The 16,997-nt window shown below is 35.5% G+C and overlaps 1 protein-coding gene across 1 annotated transcript; it reads right to left on the bottom strand.

Moving 5' to 3' along the window:
• Positions 1-95: 95 nt before the first annotated feature.
• On the bottom strand, positions 96-2,385 carry LOC110823538 (small ribosomal subunit protein RACK1). The gene is made up of 2 exons (XM_022053933.2): positions 1,416-2,385; positions 96-405 (listed from the first exon to the last, which is right to left on the bottom strand). The coding sequence occupies exons 1-2, from the start codon at positions 2,292-2,294 to the stop codon at positions 304-306; spliced, it is 981 nt and encodes a 326-aa protein (XP_021909625.1). The 5' UTR covers positions 2,295-2,385; the 3' UTR covers positions 96-303.
• Between the last annotated feature and the right edge of the window lie 14,612 nt (positions 2,386-16,997).

Below are 16,997 nucleotides of genomic sequence, written 5' to 3'. Positions count from 1 at the left end.
AGAAATTCAAGAATGAACATTTAAGTATAAACCTCAACAACGAAGAGAAAAATTTGTAATTAAGAAAACCGATGTACTCCACATCTAACAAAATATGAAAGCAAAAATAACAGAGGCCTCAAAGCCATATAGATATTAGTAACATCCAAACACGAAAATAACCATCCAAATATCCTTAAAGAAACCATTTTTAAACAAAATCTTAAATAACGTTTTGAAGCCGGCTACAAAGAAAATAAACTACTTCCTGTCAAAAAATAAAAAGCACAGCATTATGGCAATTACTACTCAAGCTGCTTCTTCCTAGTAACGCCCAATCCCCCAAACTCTGATAACACCGTCTGTATAACCACTGAACAAGATGCTTCCATCTGCACTCCAGTTCAAGCTTGTGCAGTATATCACCTGCAAAACCAAAACCCAGAACATTAGACACACAACCCAGAACCGCCAGACGAAAATCACAATAAAACTCCAAACCAAGACACCCTAACAAATTATCAATTTTCATATTAGCCCTTCCAAAAACAAACTCAAATCAATAACCAGAGGTATCAAAATCAATTGAGAGATAAAAAATAATGATAAATTTAAATGAAAATGATCCTTATCTCAAATCATCTGACTTAAAGTTGCTCAGCTACAAGAACACATCGCTCAGGTCAATCCCCAAATCATACAATTAGCACGTATCAACCAGAGCAAAGACATGATACAACTATAAAATCCGCCTCCAAGCCAATAAGCAGCATGCATGCTACAATCACATCCGCCCCCAAGCCAATAGAAACCTAAGGCGTTGCTGATTACTTACTTACAACGGTTTACCCTCATACCCATATTAAAAAGAATACAACTTTCTAAAAACTAAAGAATTCGCGCAAAGCAGAGTTCATATATACTTGTGTAATAGACCAGAGCGAAGACCGCAGAACAGACTCCACTTGCACTTGATTGTAGTACAATGGCAATACTTATCATACATGATACAATCACACACACCGCCTATAAACCAGTACAATACCTAAGGCAGCCCGTTTAGAAAGTAAACACCTTTCTAAAAACTAAGCGATGAAGATAACCCGTTTTTGAGAATTCGCACAGAAGATAAACTAGCGTGTACTAAATTTAAATACATGATAAAAATTACCAAGCAACAAAATACCTGCAAATACAAGACAGAAACAAGGCAGCAACATGAATCAGAAATAAAATATGTTATCTAATTGTGATTGTAATGCTTCAAACTTGTATGATACACAGAGCAAATGATATCAATATATGAGAATGTAAACCCATGGAGAAATAACACAAATCCAGGGCACATTAACCTGTAAATCATGAGAAAATCCCACCAACTATAATAAAGAATGCAGATAATCGAACCAATCAATCTAAACTATAAGAAGGTATACCTTCTTCTTGTTGCCGACGGCGACGTTGCCATCAGCCTTCTCGGCTTCGGCCTTGAGATCAACTTTCAGATCCTCAACAATGCTCTTGCTCTCCAGATCCCATATCTTGATGCTCTGCTCAGTGGCGGCGCACAGCCAATACCTGTTTGGACTGAAGCACAGGGCGTGGATCACCGAACCAGCATCAAGTGAGTAAAGCCTCTTTCCTTCTGCCAAATCCCAAAGCAGAATCACACTGTCCTTGCCACCACTTGCACAAAGTGATCCATCAGGTGACACAGCAACAGTGTTGACATAGCCGGAATGGCCAGCAAGCGTGCACCTTAACTTGCAGTTGGTAAGATTCCACACCTTGACTGTCTTATCCCAAGAAGCCGACACGATGGTTGGCTGCATGGTGTTAGGGCTGAACCTGACGCAACTCACCCAATCGCTGTGAGCGTCTCCATCCTGGATGGTGTACTTGCACTCACCCAAAGTGTTCCACAACTTTATGGTGCGGTCCCGGGATGCCGACACGATCTGACGATTGTCGATCGAAAAGGCGACGGAAAGCACATCCTTCGTGTGGCCGACGAAGCGGCGGGCGGAAACCCCTGTGGTTAAATCCCAGAGGCGGAGCTCACCGTCCCAGGAGCCAGAAAGAGCGAACTGACCGTCCGACGAGAGAACAACATCCTGAACGAAATGAGAATGCCCTGTTAGCCTGCGGCGCGGGACACCATTGCCCTTGTCATCCTTACTTACGTCCCAGACGATGATTGATTTGTCTCGTGAAGCCGAAACGATCATATCAGAGTTATCAATTGGAGTGGCGATGGCGGTCACCATATCGGTGTGGGCGCGAAGAGTACCGCGAAGTACAAGTCCCTCAGCCATTTTCTGGTCGAGTGGTTTGCTTCTGTCTCCCTAGGGTTTTTCTAGTGGGAGGCTGAGAGGCGAATATGAGCGAGAGAGGGACGATGCAGAGAAATGAGGAATTTATATGGAAGGAGATTGGGAGATTAGGGTTTTGTGAGGGTTGACTGGTTACAGCGGGTTAATGCGGCTTGCATATTACCGGCTATAGCCAGTGACCGGTTCTCCTCAACACTGTGGATAAATAGGTCAATACATTATGCAACTCTAAGCTTTTAAGTAAAATTGCTGGTTTTTTTTGTATAAAATTGTTGGGGATATTTGTTTAATTCGAACATCGGAGTATTATATAATTAAATAGAATTAATAACTTAACAACATAAAATTGATTAATTTGAAATACTTAAACCTATAGAATTTATTAAAAAAAATTAAATTTAAATAGGTTTGAATTCTTTTTTTTTTCCAAATTATATTAAGTTCACTGTTTATTCATTTCAATTATAATTCGATTATTTTATTATGTTAGTATAAATACAATTATATTTATATTTAAAAATTATAAATATTTGTTAATATAATAATATTATAATTAGCATATTTATATTAGTAAAAAAATTAATACGTACGTAAAGTGAAATTTAAAAGATAAAATTCGAACTCACTTTAATTTATAAACTTTTTTTTATTACCTTAATGTAAGGACTAGAAAGTAGAAAGAGTAGAAAAAAAAAATAAATAATAATAATAATAATAATAAAAACGACGTCGTTTTAGAGAGGGGAAAAACGACGTCGTTTTGAAAGAAAGAAAAACGACGTCGTTTTGGAGTAGGCTGGCAGAGTATAAAAGGAGGTCGGGAAAGGGAGAAGGAAGAGAGGAGAAAAGAAAAAAAAAAGGGAAAGAAAAGGAAAAAGAGAAAAAGAGAAAATGAGGGAAGGAGGACAGCGGAGACGAAGAAGAAGAGGAAAGTTCCAGAAGGAGAGAGGAGAGAGTCGGGGCGGAGGGGAGCGAGAAGGGAGAGGGAAGGAGGTCGTGGACGGACGACGCGACCGGCAGGAAGAAGGAAGATGGAAACGGGAGGTACGGTGAAAATTTGAGCTGTTGGTGTGGTGTGTGTGTGTAGAGAATTTTGTGCAGGTGCGGCGTCGGCAATGGCGCGACGGAGTGGAGCAGTGAAGGTAGGCCGTAAGCGTGGGGTTGTCCCGCGCGCTCACGGAGGTGATCGGGGAAGGAATGGAAAGTATGGCGGTGTTGGAGGCGTGTGGGGAGCCGTGGGGAAGGATGGGGGTGGTGCGGGTAGAACAGAGTGAGGAGGATGTGAGAGAATAATCTAGGGGGCGCGGGTGGGATAAAAACTCGAGAGGACAGAAGAGGTGTGTGCGTGGTGTGTGCGTGGGTGGGGATGTGGAGGGAGCCGCTAATAGGCGGTGATGTGTTTCCCCGAAATGCACGGTGGTGAGGGCGTGTATGTGGTGTGAAACGGTGCAAGCTGAGAGGTTAATCACCCTAGGTAGGCAAAAGTGTATAGGAACCGGGAGGAGGCAGGAGGATGGGGGAGGTAGCGGGTAGGGGGCAGTGGGAGAGGGAAGGGAGCTGGAAGGTACGGCAGTGGGGACTAGGAAACAGGATTTGAGGGGGATTGGATGGGAGAAGGGGAGTAATGTGGTCAGTAGGAGTTAGCAAGTTAGAACGCTTGGGACTAGCATGGTATAAGGAGAGATGGGAGCATGCGGTTTGGGAGGGGGAATTTGGAGGCCGTTGGTAGGGGCGGGTTGAGTTGCCGATGTTGGTGGAGCAGGGAGGGGATATGTATGTGAGTGTGGCCTAGCAAGGCCGAGAGGGGTAGAAGGGTGCATGAGTCACGGATGGTGGTGACGGGAGGTGGAAATGTTGTGTGTGTGTGTGGCCTCTTTAGGTCGAGAGGTGGAGGATTGAGCATGAGTCGCCGATGTTGGTGACGCGAGATGATGGTATTCGTGTGTGTGTGTGGCCTCTTTGGGTCGAGAGGTGGAGGAGTGAGTGTGAGTCGCCGATGTTGGTGACGCGGAATAATGGTGTGTGGGTGTGTGCGTGGCCTATTAGGTCGAGAGGTGGAGATATGGGTATGAGTCGCCGATATTGGTGACGTGGAATGAAGGTGGTTGGGTGTGTGTGTGTGTGGCCTCGTGAGGTCGGGAGATGGGGGGAAGAGTGTATGAGTCGCCGATGTTGGTGACGGGAGTTAATGGATGATTGTTGGGTGGGTGGGGTTGTTTAGCCGTGCTATTTCCTTGGAATAGGACCTTGATAATTAGTGTAGGGAGAGGGTTATGAGTTGTTTGGGAGTTGGGTAGGATAAATGCATATAGACATTTCTGGAAATTCTTGTCACTGCATATTACACTTACAACTTGATTTTTATCGTATTGAGTTATGTGAACTCACTTCTCATCATTCACAGGTGGAGTAAAAACGGAATTGGGACCCAAGCGGCTGGTAACGGAGCCCCGTCGGTAGTGCCATATGGCACAAGTTTTGTTTGTGATTTAAAGTAGTTTGAAAGGATGGTTTAGTCTGGATATTGAATATCTAGGAATGTTTGATATTGTATTACTATGTGTTGTAGAGGTGGAGATGTATGTACAATTGATTTGGAACATGGAAGGTGGACCAACTTCTCTTGTGCATGGTTGGAATAATATGGATTTCGGTATTGTGTTGTATGAGTGCTTTATCGTACACCGTTAAGAAAAAAAAAAAAAAAACGGGGTGTTACACTTAACCCATGAGATGATCACAGTTCATGCTTCAATTAAACAAAAAAAAATATTATCGAATTAAATTCATACGAATTAACAATATATAATAAATTCGATTATAAATAACATAAAAATCATATTTAAAATTACAGTAATCAATTCATATATTTCATATAATTTTCAATTCTTTTATGTCTAAATATTATAAGTTATACTATAGTAATTTTTTATTTAAAATATTAATATTTAAAATTTCAAACACAAGTTATCAATAATATATTTTATAATTTTTATATTAAATTAAACAATTATTTTTTGTATATAATTAAAATATCGTTTCAATAATAAATTTATTTAATTTAAAAATGCTCAAATTAATTTATTGAAATTTAATTATAAATATATCAACTTATAATAAATTAATGATATTAAATATACAGGCATAATGAAAATAATATATTTTAAATAATTGTTTATTTTATTAACCTTTAGGTCATTTACATATCTTACTATTTTAAAATCAATAATATTTAAATATATTCAAATATTGACACGTAATTTTAGCGTACAGTCTTAAAATTTTTAAAACAAAATCAAATCAAACTGACTGCTATTAAAGTCACACGAAATTTAGTATTGCACTTACGAGCTTAGGCTAAAAATTTTAGGTCTCTTGAAAATTGAACTGTATTTGTATTTGTTCTTTAAGCCCGGCCCGTAATATTATTTCTTAATTTAAAAATATTTATATTTAATATTTTTCTAAAGTGAATATTGTTTAATATACTTATTCAATCTAATATACGACCTTGTCTTAATATTTTGTTTTAAACATTTTATTATCATAAACTTGCAACTTTTAGTTTAATTTTTGTTTTATTTTTAAGTGACTTAAGTATCACAAATTAATTATTCATTTAAAAAACATTTATATTATAAGAAACAACATTTATTTATTTTCACTTTTCGGGGAAAAAAAAAATTAAAAATGTTAGTTTGATCTTAATCACATGAAACATAACTCAGTACTCTTGTTATCTGTGATTAAATTGAGTAAAATCATTTATAAGTCTAATGCGGGAGGCAATAAAGAAGTTGAACAATTTTTTTTTGCTCGAAATCAAGTTATTCATTCATTAGATATTCAGTTAGTCATGTTGCTAAAAAAAAAAAAGGTTAATAAAACATTAAATTTTCCGGTAAAAAATAAACCATCATGTGTTAATAAAAATTTTCATATTTCATGCATGAATAAGTAACTTAATTAGAATTTGTGGGAACCCGATTCAAATTAAAAAATACTAAAAAAAAAAGTGACGTAATAAGTACACAATTAAATACTAAACTAAATTCTAATAATTTTTTTTATTGATAATGAAATATAAAGAATAACATTTTTAACTATCACAATGGTAGTTTAAGATCTCCACATGGTAATATCAATTTCGTCACCCCCGCATAATTCAATGATGGTATTCGCGTCATTCATGCAAGCAACATTCTTCTTATCTAGTTTAGATAGATAACCACCAACCTCCATCCATAAATATAGCATTGGTATGTAACTTAATATATCAAACTAGTAGCCACGATCATGTTACATTGGGCTCATGTACGTGTTTATGAGTATAATTGTAATGCCCGGAAAGAGGGGGAAAAAAAAAACGCGCCACGTCAGCAGCCACGCCAGCAGACCCAGTCAGCAGTCCTGGCCAACCAGGACCTGCCACGTGGCAAAACTACGTCGACCGGAGACAGGCCACGTTGGCTGTAACGGCCCCGAAAATTTAAAATGGAGTGTATATTAAAAATATCAAATGCGGAAGCGAAGTCAAAATTTGAATAACATCCCTTACATTAAAATCAAAACGTGCTCACAAAATATAAAAGATTAAACTACCTAAAGAAGAAACTTGAAAGTAAAAACTACGAATGTGACTATGGAGTCCTTAGGCGTCCCCTTCGTCGTTCTCCTGCGGAAGCGGCTCGGGAACGATGTCCTCTTGATCTGAAATGATTAAATAAGGAATGAGCTACACTAGCCCAGTAAAGATATCACGATATTTCACCGTCACGGAGGTAAAGGTGGGTAGAAAAACACAAAAAGACCAATGGAGCATAATTTACAACAAATCCTTTTATCGAAAATAAAACCTTTACCATTTACTCACCTCGGTGAAATTCATAAAATAATATACGAAAGTAATAACATCATCATCATCATGAAAACATATATATGAACTGTATAACATAATACCTATCACACTCTTCGTAATTCAATAGTTTCACAACATATTTTTCTAATTCACCAGCCCACTAGTATCTATGGGGATCCATAGGGGTCCCGCTACCCGTTAATCCTTAACACTTGAGATCATATTCCAGGACCGTCCCTATACCCCGTCCGATATGGGCGCCAAACCATAGACCTCATTACCCCGTCCGGTATAAGGGTGAAACGGGCCGTCCCCATACCCCGTCCGGTATGGGCGCCAAAACACATAAGATCTCCATACCCCGTCCGGTATGGGAGACCACAATCCTGGTAGTGTTCCCTACGGACCCGGTCCGTCCACCATCTCACAGGATATCTAGTCAGGCTGAACACATTATACAATTTCCATTCACGTAATCTTTCATTCGCCTTTTCCCTCAGTCAGCATTTTCAATCACATACAAACAAGTTAAACGATAATTTATGCCAAACAGACAACATGCAGTATCAACACCCCAGTCATTCAATCCATAATCAATAAAACAGTACAATATGCATACGAAACCATAAAATGAAAACATCGAACCTCATGCTGCATCGAAGACTGTAAAACAGGCCAAATAACAGTTAACCGACAAATACACTAGACTCGGGCTCCATTAGCGACCTTAAGCAATTTCACACATTCGTTGATTCATGAAATACCGTTTTATCATTTATTGAACTTTAAAACCGTGATAGGAAATAGGGTGAGAGGTCCTTACTCGTTTCGGGTTCTGAACACGGCTTCGCAGTGCGCCTACAAGCTGTCCCTAATTTTCTCTTAATTTTCCTCGGGGAACTGAAACGCACTACTGGTACCTGCACGTGTTCCAAAAAAATCCCAAATTAGGCCCAGGGCCCCTTTTGGCCCAAATCGCAACTCCGGCACGGCAGCTCCGCCGTGCTCCGGCGACGGCGATTCGCCTCGGGTTGGCTATTTTCGGCCACACTCGCATCGGTCCCTGCGAGAAAACAACCCTAGGGCCCTCGAGGGGCCAAAAAATCACGAAAAAACAGAGCTTACCGGCGGTGGCGCTCTCGGGTGCGGCGGCTCTCTGGCGAGGTTCGTGTTTTGGTGATTCGGCTCTGGTCAACCTGTAGAGAAAAGAGTGGTGATCACGGTGATATAAAATTTGCATCAAACGGAGGCCGGGAAGGGCCTCATCGGAGGCAAAAACCGAGAAGGGCGCGGCGGCGTCGCTGGGCTTCGGCCGTGCATTCCGGCCGTTTGGCTGGGATTTTGGCTCCGATTTGGCCACAGGAGGAATTAGCGTGGAAAAACGAGTCGGGAGTACGAAATTTACCTCGATCGGCGGTCGGAAGTTCCTCCGGTGCGGCGGCGGGTGGCGGCGGCCGGCTTCTGGTTCGTCTTCTCCGGCGAGCGGTAGGCGGCTAGGGTTTGTGGTCTGGTGTGGGGGTTCTATTTATAACCCATTGCCTTTTGATCTCAGCCGTCCATTTTGTTTTAATCTGGGCCGTCCGTTTTTGATTAAATCTGGGCCGTCCGATCGCGCCCACGCGGATCGCCAACGTGGCCCTTTTTGGAACGACGTGGTTTTGCCATGTGGCAGGTTCCGGTTGGCCGGGACTGCTGACCGGGCCTGCTGACATGGCTTTTTTTTTTTCCTCCTTCTCGGTCCGGGCGTTACATTGGCGATCCACGTGCGTGCGATCGGACGGCCCAGATCAATCGTGCGCACGGACGGCCCAGATTAAAACAAAATGAACGGTTGAGATCAAAAGGCAAAAGGGTATAAATAGAACCCCCACACCAGACCACAAAACCCTAGCCGCCTGCCCTCGCCGGAGAAGACGAACCAGAAGCCGACCGCCGCCGCACCGGGGAGATTTCTGACCGCCGATCGAGGTAAATTTCATACCCCCGACTCATTTTTCCACGCTGATTTCCCCTGTGGTCAAATCGGAGCCAAAATCCCGGCCAAACGGCTGGAAAACACGGCCGAAGCCCAGCGGCGCCGCCGTGTCCCTCCTCGGTTTTTGCCTCCGATGAGGCCCTTCCCGGCCTCCGTTTAATGCAATTTTTATATCACCGTGATCATCATTCTTTTCTCTACAGGTTGATCGGAGCTGAATCACCAAAACACGAACTTCACCGGAGAGCCGCCGCACCCGAGAGCACCGCCGTCGGTAAGCTTCGATTTTTCCGTAATTTTTTGGCCCCCCGAGGGCCCTAGAGTTGTTTAATCACAAGGATCGATGCAAGTGTGGCCGAATTCGGCCGAAAACGGCCAAATCGAGGCGAATCGCCGCCGCAAGCGGCGACGCCGTCACTGGAGCACGGCGGAGCTGCTGTGCCGAAAATGCGATATTGGCCGAAAGGGGCCCTGGGCCTAATTTGGGATTTTTTTGGAACACGTGCAGGTACTAGTAGTGCGTTTCAGTTCCCCAGAAAAAATTCAAAAAAAATTAGGGACAGCCTGTAGGCGCACTGTGAAGCCGTGTTCGGACTCCGAAATGTGTAAGGACCCCTCACCCTATTTTCTATCACGGTATTAAAGTTCAATAAATGATAAAATGGTATTTCATGAATCAACGAATGTGTGAAATTGCTTAAGGTCGCTAATGGAGCCCGAGTCTAGTGTGTTTGTCAGTTAACTGTTATTTGGCCTGTTTTACAGTTTTAAATGCAGTATGAGGTTTGATGTTCTCATTTTATAGTTTCGTGTACATATTGTACTGTTTTATTGATTATGGATTGAATGACTGGGATATTGATGTTGTATGTTGCCTATTTGGCATAAATTATCGTTTTGCTTGTTTGTATGTGGATTGATGATGTTGACTGAGGAAAAAGAGAATGAAATATTATGTAAATGGGTAATTGTATAACATGGTCAGCTTGACTAGATATCTTGGGAGATGGTGGACGGACCGGATCCGTAGGGAACCCTACCGGGATTATGGTCTCCCATACCGGACGGGGTATGGAGATCTTATGTGTTTTGGTGCCCATACCGGACGGGGTATGGAGACGGCCCGTTTCACTCTCATACCGGACAGGGTATGGAGATCTTATGTGTTTTGGTGCCCATACCGGACGGGGTATGGAGACGGCCCGTTTCACCCTCATACCGGACGGGGTAATGAGGTTTATAGTTTTGGCGCCCATACCGGACGGGGTATGGGGACAGTCCTGGATACTAGTGGGCTGGTAAAAGAGGAAAAATATGTTGTGTAACGATTGAATTACGAAAGGCTTGATAAGTATTATGTTATACAGTTTATATATGATTTCATGATGATGATGATGTTATTGCTTTCGTACACTGTTTTATGGATTCTATCGAGGTAAGTGAATGGTAAAGGTTTTATTATTGATAAAAGGATTTGTTGTAAATTATGCTCCATTGGTCTTTTTGTGTTTTCTACCCACCTTTACCTCCGTGACGGTGAGATATCGTGATGTCTTTACTGAGCTAGTATAGCTCATTCCTTATTTAATCATTTCAGATCAAGAGGACATCGTTCCCGAGCCGGTTCCGCAGGAGGACGACGAAGGGGACGCCTAAGGACTCCGTAGTCATATTCGTAGCTTTTATTTTCAAGTTTCTCCTTTAGGTAGTTTGATCTTTTATATTTTGTGAGCACGTTTTTTGTTTTAGTGTAAGGGATGTTAATCGAATTTTTGACTTCGCTTCCGCATTTGATATTTTTAATATACATTTCATTTTAAATTTGCGGGGCCGTTACAATAATGGTCATTATAATCCAATTCATGCAATTCTTTTCGTAGTTCCAGAACGAACATATGTGGATCAAATATGCCTATTATTATGAGCTTATTGATTTTATATGTCTATAAAAATATTATGAACTATACTCAAAAAAAATTTATAAAATAAGTTCAAATGACAAGATAACTACATGTGAAAAGTAAATAATACGTGTCGTATACGTGTATGTGGAATTAGTTTCCATACGGTTTTAACATACAAATAATATTTTAAAAAATAATTATTTATATCAGCAATTTTTTATCGCATAATATAAATAGATTATATAATGATAAAATATTTATTTTATGTTAATAAACATTTATAATATATTTATTATTTATGCTATTTAAAAAAATATATAGATATTTATTTTTTAATAACCAAATGTATAGTCATTTTATTGAGCATAAGTACCTATACTTGAGTCAAGAGTTTCACGAGATCAATTTAACTTAAGTCTTATTTTTTTTTTTCTGGTTACAATAAATGTAAAATAATAATAAAAAAAAACTCTACTAGTGACCCTTTACTAAATCATACCGTAATAGTTGGGTAAATATAAAAGACTAACTATTTGAGCCAAGAATTTCACGCGATCAACTTAACTTAAGTCTTATTTTTTTCATAGTTACAATAAATGAAAAATAATAAAAATAACTCTACTGGTGATCTTTTAATTAAAATTAAACCATACCACAATAGTTTAGTAAAGATAAAAGACTAACTATTTGAGAGGTTATTTTAATCTAATATATCTATTTACGATGAATTGTGCGTTATAATTGAGAAGATCTCTAAAATAGAACGCAATCAACAATCGAATAAGGTAGGATATTCAACAACATATTAATTAACTAAATAAGCGCACACTAAAATTAAGTTGTTATTACTTTAAGCACATTTTATATTAATTCACTAAATAACAAAACATTAAATTTGTGATATATAATTCATGCATAATGATGTAAATTATAATTACGACTCTTTAAAATATACCTCAAGTAAACAATACTATATAAATTTACACTATACTTAATAGTATCCCACATTAAATTTTGTATTGTGTTCATAACAAACATACTATTTGTTAAGAAAATTTAAATATATATATATGAAATGTCTTAAATTATAGTTGTCATTAAATTATTATTAATCATTATAAATTTGTATTATCATATGTTGTAACGCCTCAAATCTAGCCTCAACGGCGTTACGATGATCTTGTTAGCATACGTAGTATAACATATATCATTCTATAACCAATTGACTATACCACATAGAAAACAATCAAATTTCTAAACTTACTTCATGTATATTCATCAACTGTAGATTACAATTCTATAATTTTTTATTTCAACATAAGCTATTTTCTACTAACTATATGAGTATTCTGTTTCATTATTCATACTTCATGTTTCGTCTTCTCTACACGCTAAGATCGAAATAACACAACTCTTGTCCAGTTTTCGGTACTACATTATCTGTAAATGATAGTAATGAGTATATACAATCTCACTAAGGTAAATTCAAATCACAAACGTAGTATGGAAATCCAGTTAAATGTATGCTCTCCTATGTCCCCACTTCCATTAATCACTTCATCCTTCTTACCCACGCTCATCTCCTCTTACTCACCTATCCCCTGCTATAATTATAACATTCCCTTGAAGAAAGATTGTCAACCATTCCCACGTCTTACCACGTGAAGTCACTACAATAGGCCACCCCAACATTTTCCAACATACCTGACGTACCTGTCCACACGACTCTAACCCGGCTACACACCCACACTATTACTCCTATATCAAACTCCCAGCCATCACCAATATCGGTGACTCTTTTTTTTTGTTACTATTCGACTCCAATTGGCCACTCACTCACACTTCCATCACCAATATCAACGACTCAACTCATCCCCACCTCCACCAAGTATTGACCATAAACTGGCCGCACACCCACACCGTTACTCTTCCGGTAACCCTTTAATCGTCACCAACATTGGCGACCCCACTCCTCTCCCAGACCGACCACTATTAATAAGCAACATTGGTGTATTCAGCCACGACAATACTACAAGTATGGTTATACAATTTCCATAATCAAAGTCAATCATCATACATGCATGCAAAATGAAGAAACACACGGAATAGTTCATACAGACATACATAATTAATAATTTTAATTGGTATACAGTGTCTTAGTTTTCAATTGTATATTACTATTCTCTCTCCTCCCTCCATTTTTGCATGTTATCTTTTTTATTTCTCCAATCAAACAATACTAAATTTTCTTACAAAATACATTTTTTCCTCTCTTCATATTCTATATATTTATTTATATCTTTATTAAGATCGCCATTAATACTTATTTGACTCTTCATTAAGATTGCCTTCCATAATCTTTTAAAATAGGAATTATGAATTCTTCATTTATGAAGATATTAAACGGAGATATTTATTTCGGACCCAACTTATACCAAAATTTGTTGTATTTATCGAAAGTTATAATAGCTCTGACAATATTTATAAGTTATATTGATAACCGATTATTACCACTTTTATTAAAACATGGTATTTGGCTTGCTGATAATTAGTTATATAAATTTGTCCATCGTAACTATAAAATTTAGATTTTTTTTGTCGATAGATAAAGAATATAACAATGTATATATATATATATATATATATATAGATTAACTTGTTAATGGAACTATGATCACTCTATCAATACTATTACGCTCAATAACTGCTAATAAATTTTGAACTATATTTATACAAGCTTGATGTTTGTAGTACAACACAATCTCATTTGATCAACAACTAATTTTAATCTTGTATTTTTTTTTATTTGTATTAAAAAAGTACAAGATCTCACATATCTTATGTATTTCTGGTCCAAAAATAAGTTTTTAAAGATAATATATTAGATAAAATATATTTTAATGATTATACGATAATAATAATAATAATAATGTAATAAACTCTAAATAAATATAAATATAAGAGACACGATCTTACTTAAATCTAAATCATTATAAATAAAGATAAAAGTACTTACCATATAGCAAATGAATAGTTCATGTATATTTACATAGTTTTTAAAAATATTAATATATAATAAATATTCAATTTATCATTTTTTATTTTTGTTAAACCCAATTTAATAGTAAAAGTGGGTATACATTCTCATTTCACTATTTGGAATTGACTTAAACTACTTTTTGAGTACTAATGATTTTAAAAATATCAATGAGATATTTTGAATTTACTATAATATTGATCATGTTATTTACACGATGTGCATGTAAAAATACGACATAAAGTTCGTAAATTTAAAAATATTAAATAAATATAATAAATTTAATTGAAGTTATATATAATCTATGTAAAAAGATGTAGAACAAATTAAGAAGACGATAAAAATAAATATTTAATAATGAAAACGTAAAACTAAATTTTTAAATATACCATGATATGGATTACTTTGTTAGCATTACTTACATAATATACATAAAATATGTAAATATAAAATATAAAATAAGTACAATAAACTTACCATAATAAATTTGAATTTAACGTATACTTTCTTTTTCTTCTAAATAATACATTTTCTTAACACTATTACCATTTATATATTATATTTTAAGAATTTTTATTTTTGTTGGTAATAGATTGAAACTTTAATATTAATTTAGTTTTATAAAATGTATTTTATTGTGAGATTGAAATGGTCTGAGCTATTTAGAATAATTATTAATTTATTGATAAATTAGGGATTATTTTTACTATTTGTAATTTTTTTAATTGTAAGGTGTTTATCATAATCATATGTTATTTACTTTAAATAGAATATGAAACTATCACCCAATTTTGATTTAAATCTATTAATATGTTATTTCATAATTTTAATGCAAAATATTTGATTTGGTTTGTTTGGAACGTTGGAAAGAAATTAAAAATAAATGATTTATGTCTAAAGAAATAAAAAAAAATCAATGTATTGCTAAAAATTTATAATTAGGTTAATATTATTTACACAATGAATTTCATTCCACGGAAAACTATATAATTCCACACAAAAAAAAAAAATCACATTTATAAATGATACATGAAAATATTGTTTAAGAAACAAATCAGCATATATTTTGAGTATTTTTAGTATAAAAATTAATTAAATTTTTTTACTTAATATAAATATACTAAATACAATAAAATATGTTTTTAATAATTATTATAAACTAAATTAATGATTTTATCAATCAAATGTCAATAAATCCTCCATATCTTTTGTATAAATAATTTAGTTATAACCTACGAGGATCCAATTTGAACTAAAAGATTCAGAAAAAAATTACAACAAATCGAATATATCATATGATATCAAATCGAATTATAGTAGGCTTTTTACAACTAATAGTAAAGAAAAATATTTTAAGCATCGTATTCATAGTCATATACATCTATACTCTACAACGCTCACCCCATATTATCAGGAAATTATTCCCGCTATCTATATGGAACTCAATGATGGTATTTCACATCACTACCACAAACAACACTCTTTATTTTTAGTTTTTGTAGATAAACACAAATTAAGTTCGACCTCCATTCATAAATGCAACATTGGTATGTAACTTGACATATCCAACTAGTGATTATGATCGTGTTACATGAGACACACATCTATCATTACAATTACAATTGTTTATATAGTCCATTTCATACAATTTCTTTTGCAATTTCAAATTAAACAATGCATAACAAATACATCTATCATTTTGTGTTATTTAAATTTTACATTACAATAAAAGTATTATTAACGATATTTGAATTTGTCTACGCAAGAAACTCAAATCATAAGACAATTATACGTAAAAACAAGTGATATATGTTAAATACTTTTATCTTGACTCAATCTCCATAACATATTTTAACATATAAGCAATATCTAAAAATATGATTTGATCAGATATCTCATTAATTCTCCACGTAAAATACAAATAGTATAAAAGAGTGATAACAAATTAAATATGATAATATATACTAATAATAATATTTATAACATATTCATTATTTATATTAATAAAAATATATAAATGTATTTATTTTTTAAAGAATCATATGTATAGTCACTTCATTGAGAATAAACACACGAACTCGAGTTAAAAGTTTTACAATATCAACTTAAAATCTTTTATTTTTGTTTACTACAATAAATGAAAAATGAAAAAAAACTCCACTAAGGACCTTTGGCCGAGACCAAACAGAATGATAATGGTTTAAGTAAAAATAAAGGGTTAATTCTCCACGAGTTTGTTTCAATCTAATATATCGATTTAGAATGAGGTGTGCGCCATGAGCCAATTTTTTTAGGGCATGGTGTTGCCTTTCGCAGCAAACATGAGAAATAATAACTATGCAATTGCGATTAAGAATATCTCCAAAGTAGAAAGCAATAAATAATCGAATAAATTGAACTATTTACACGACGTGCATGAAAAAATTGACATAAAATACGTAAATATAAAATTATCAAATAAATAGAATAAATTTAATTGAAGCTAGACATTAACTAAATTATCGTAAAACGACATATAACAAATTAAGAAAACGACAAAAAACGAACACTTAACTATAAAAACGTGCAAGTGAATCTTCGAATATTCCACCATATTACGTCGTTAACATGCCGCGCATGCAGAAATCGATATAATCACGTAAATGAACTAATTTACTATTACAAAATTGAATTTAACGTATATTTTTCTCTTAAATAATAGATTTTTCTTAACAAATAAGTATATTAGAACGATTGTGATTAATTTAAGTTTATAAAAAGGTATTTTATTATGAAATTAAAATGGTTCGAGTTGTTTAAAAAAATAATTAATCAATTGATAAGTCCGGAATGATTCTTATCATTTGTATTTTTTTAGTAATTAGGTATTTTATTCAAAATAAAAAAAAAGGAAGAAGATAAACTTCATAAT

Source organism: Carica papaya, chromosome 9, assembly GCF_054855325.1.
Source record: "Carica papaya isolate Zhongbai chromosome 9, ASM5485532v1, whole genome shotgun sequence".
Classification (NCBI taxonomy): Eukaryota; Viridiplantae; Streptophyta; class Magnoliopsida; order Brassicales; family Caricaceae; genus Carica; species Carica papaya.
This window is presented reverse-complemented; position numbering and strand designations above follow the sequence as displayed.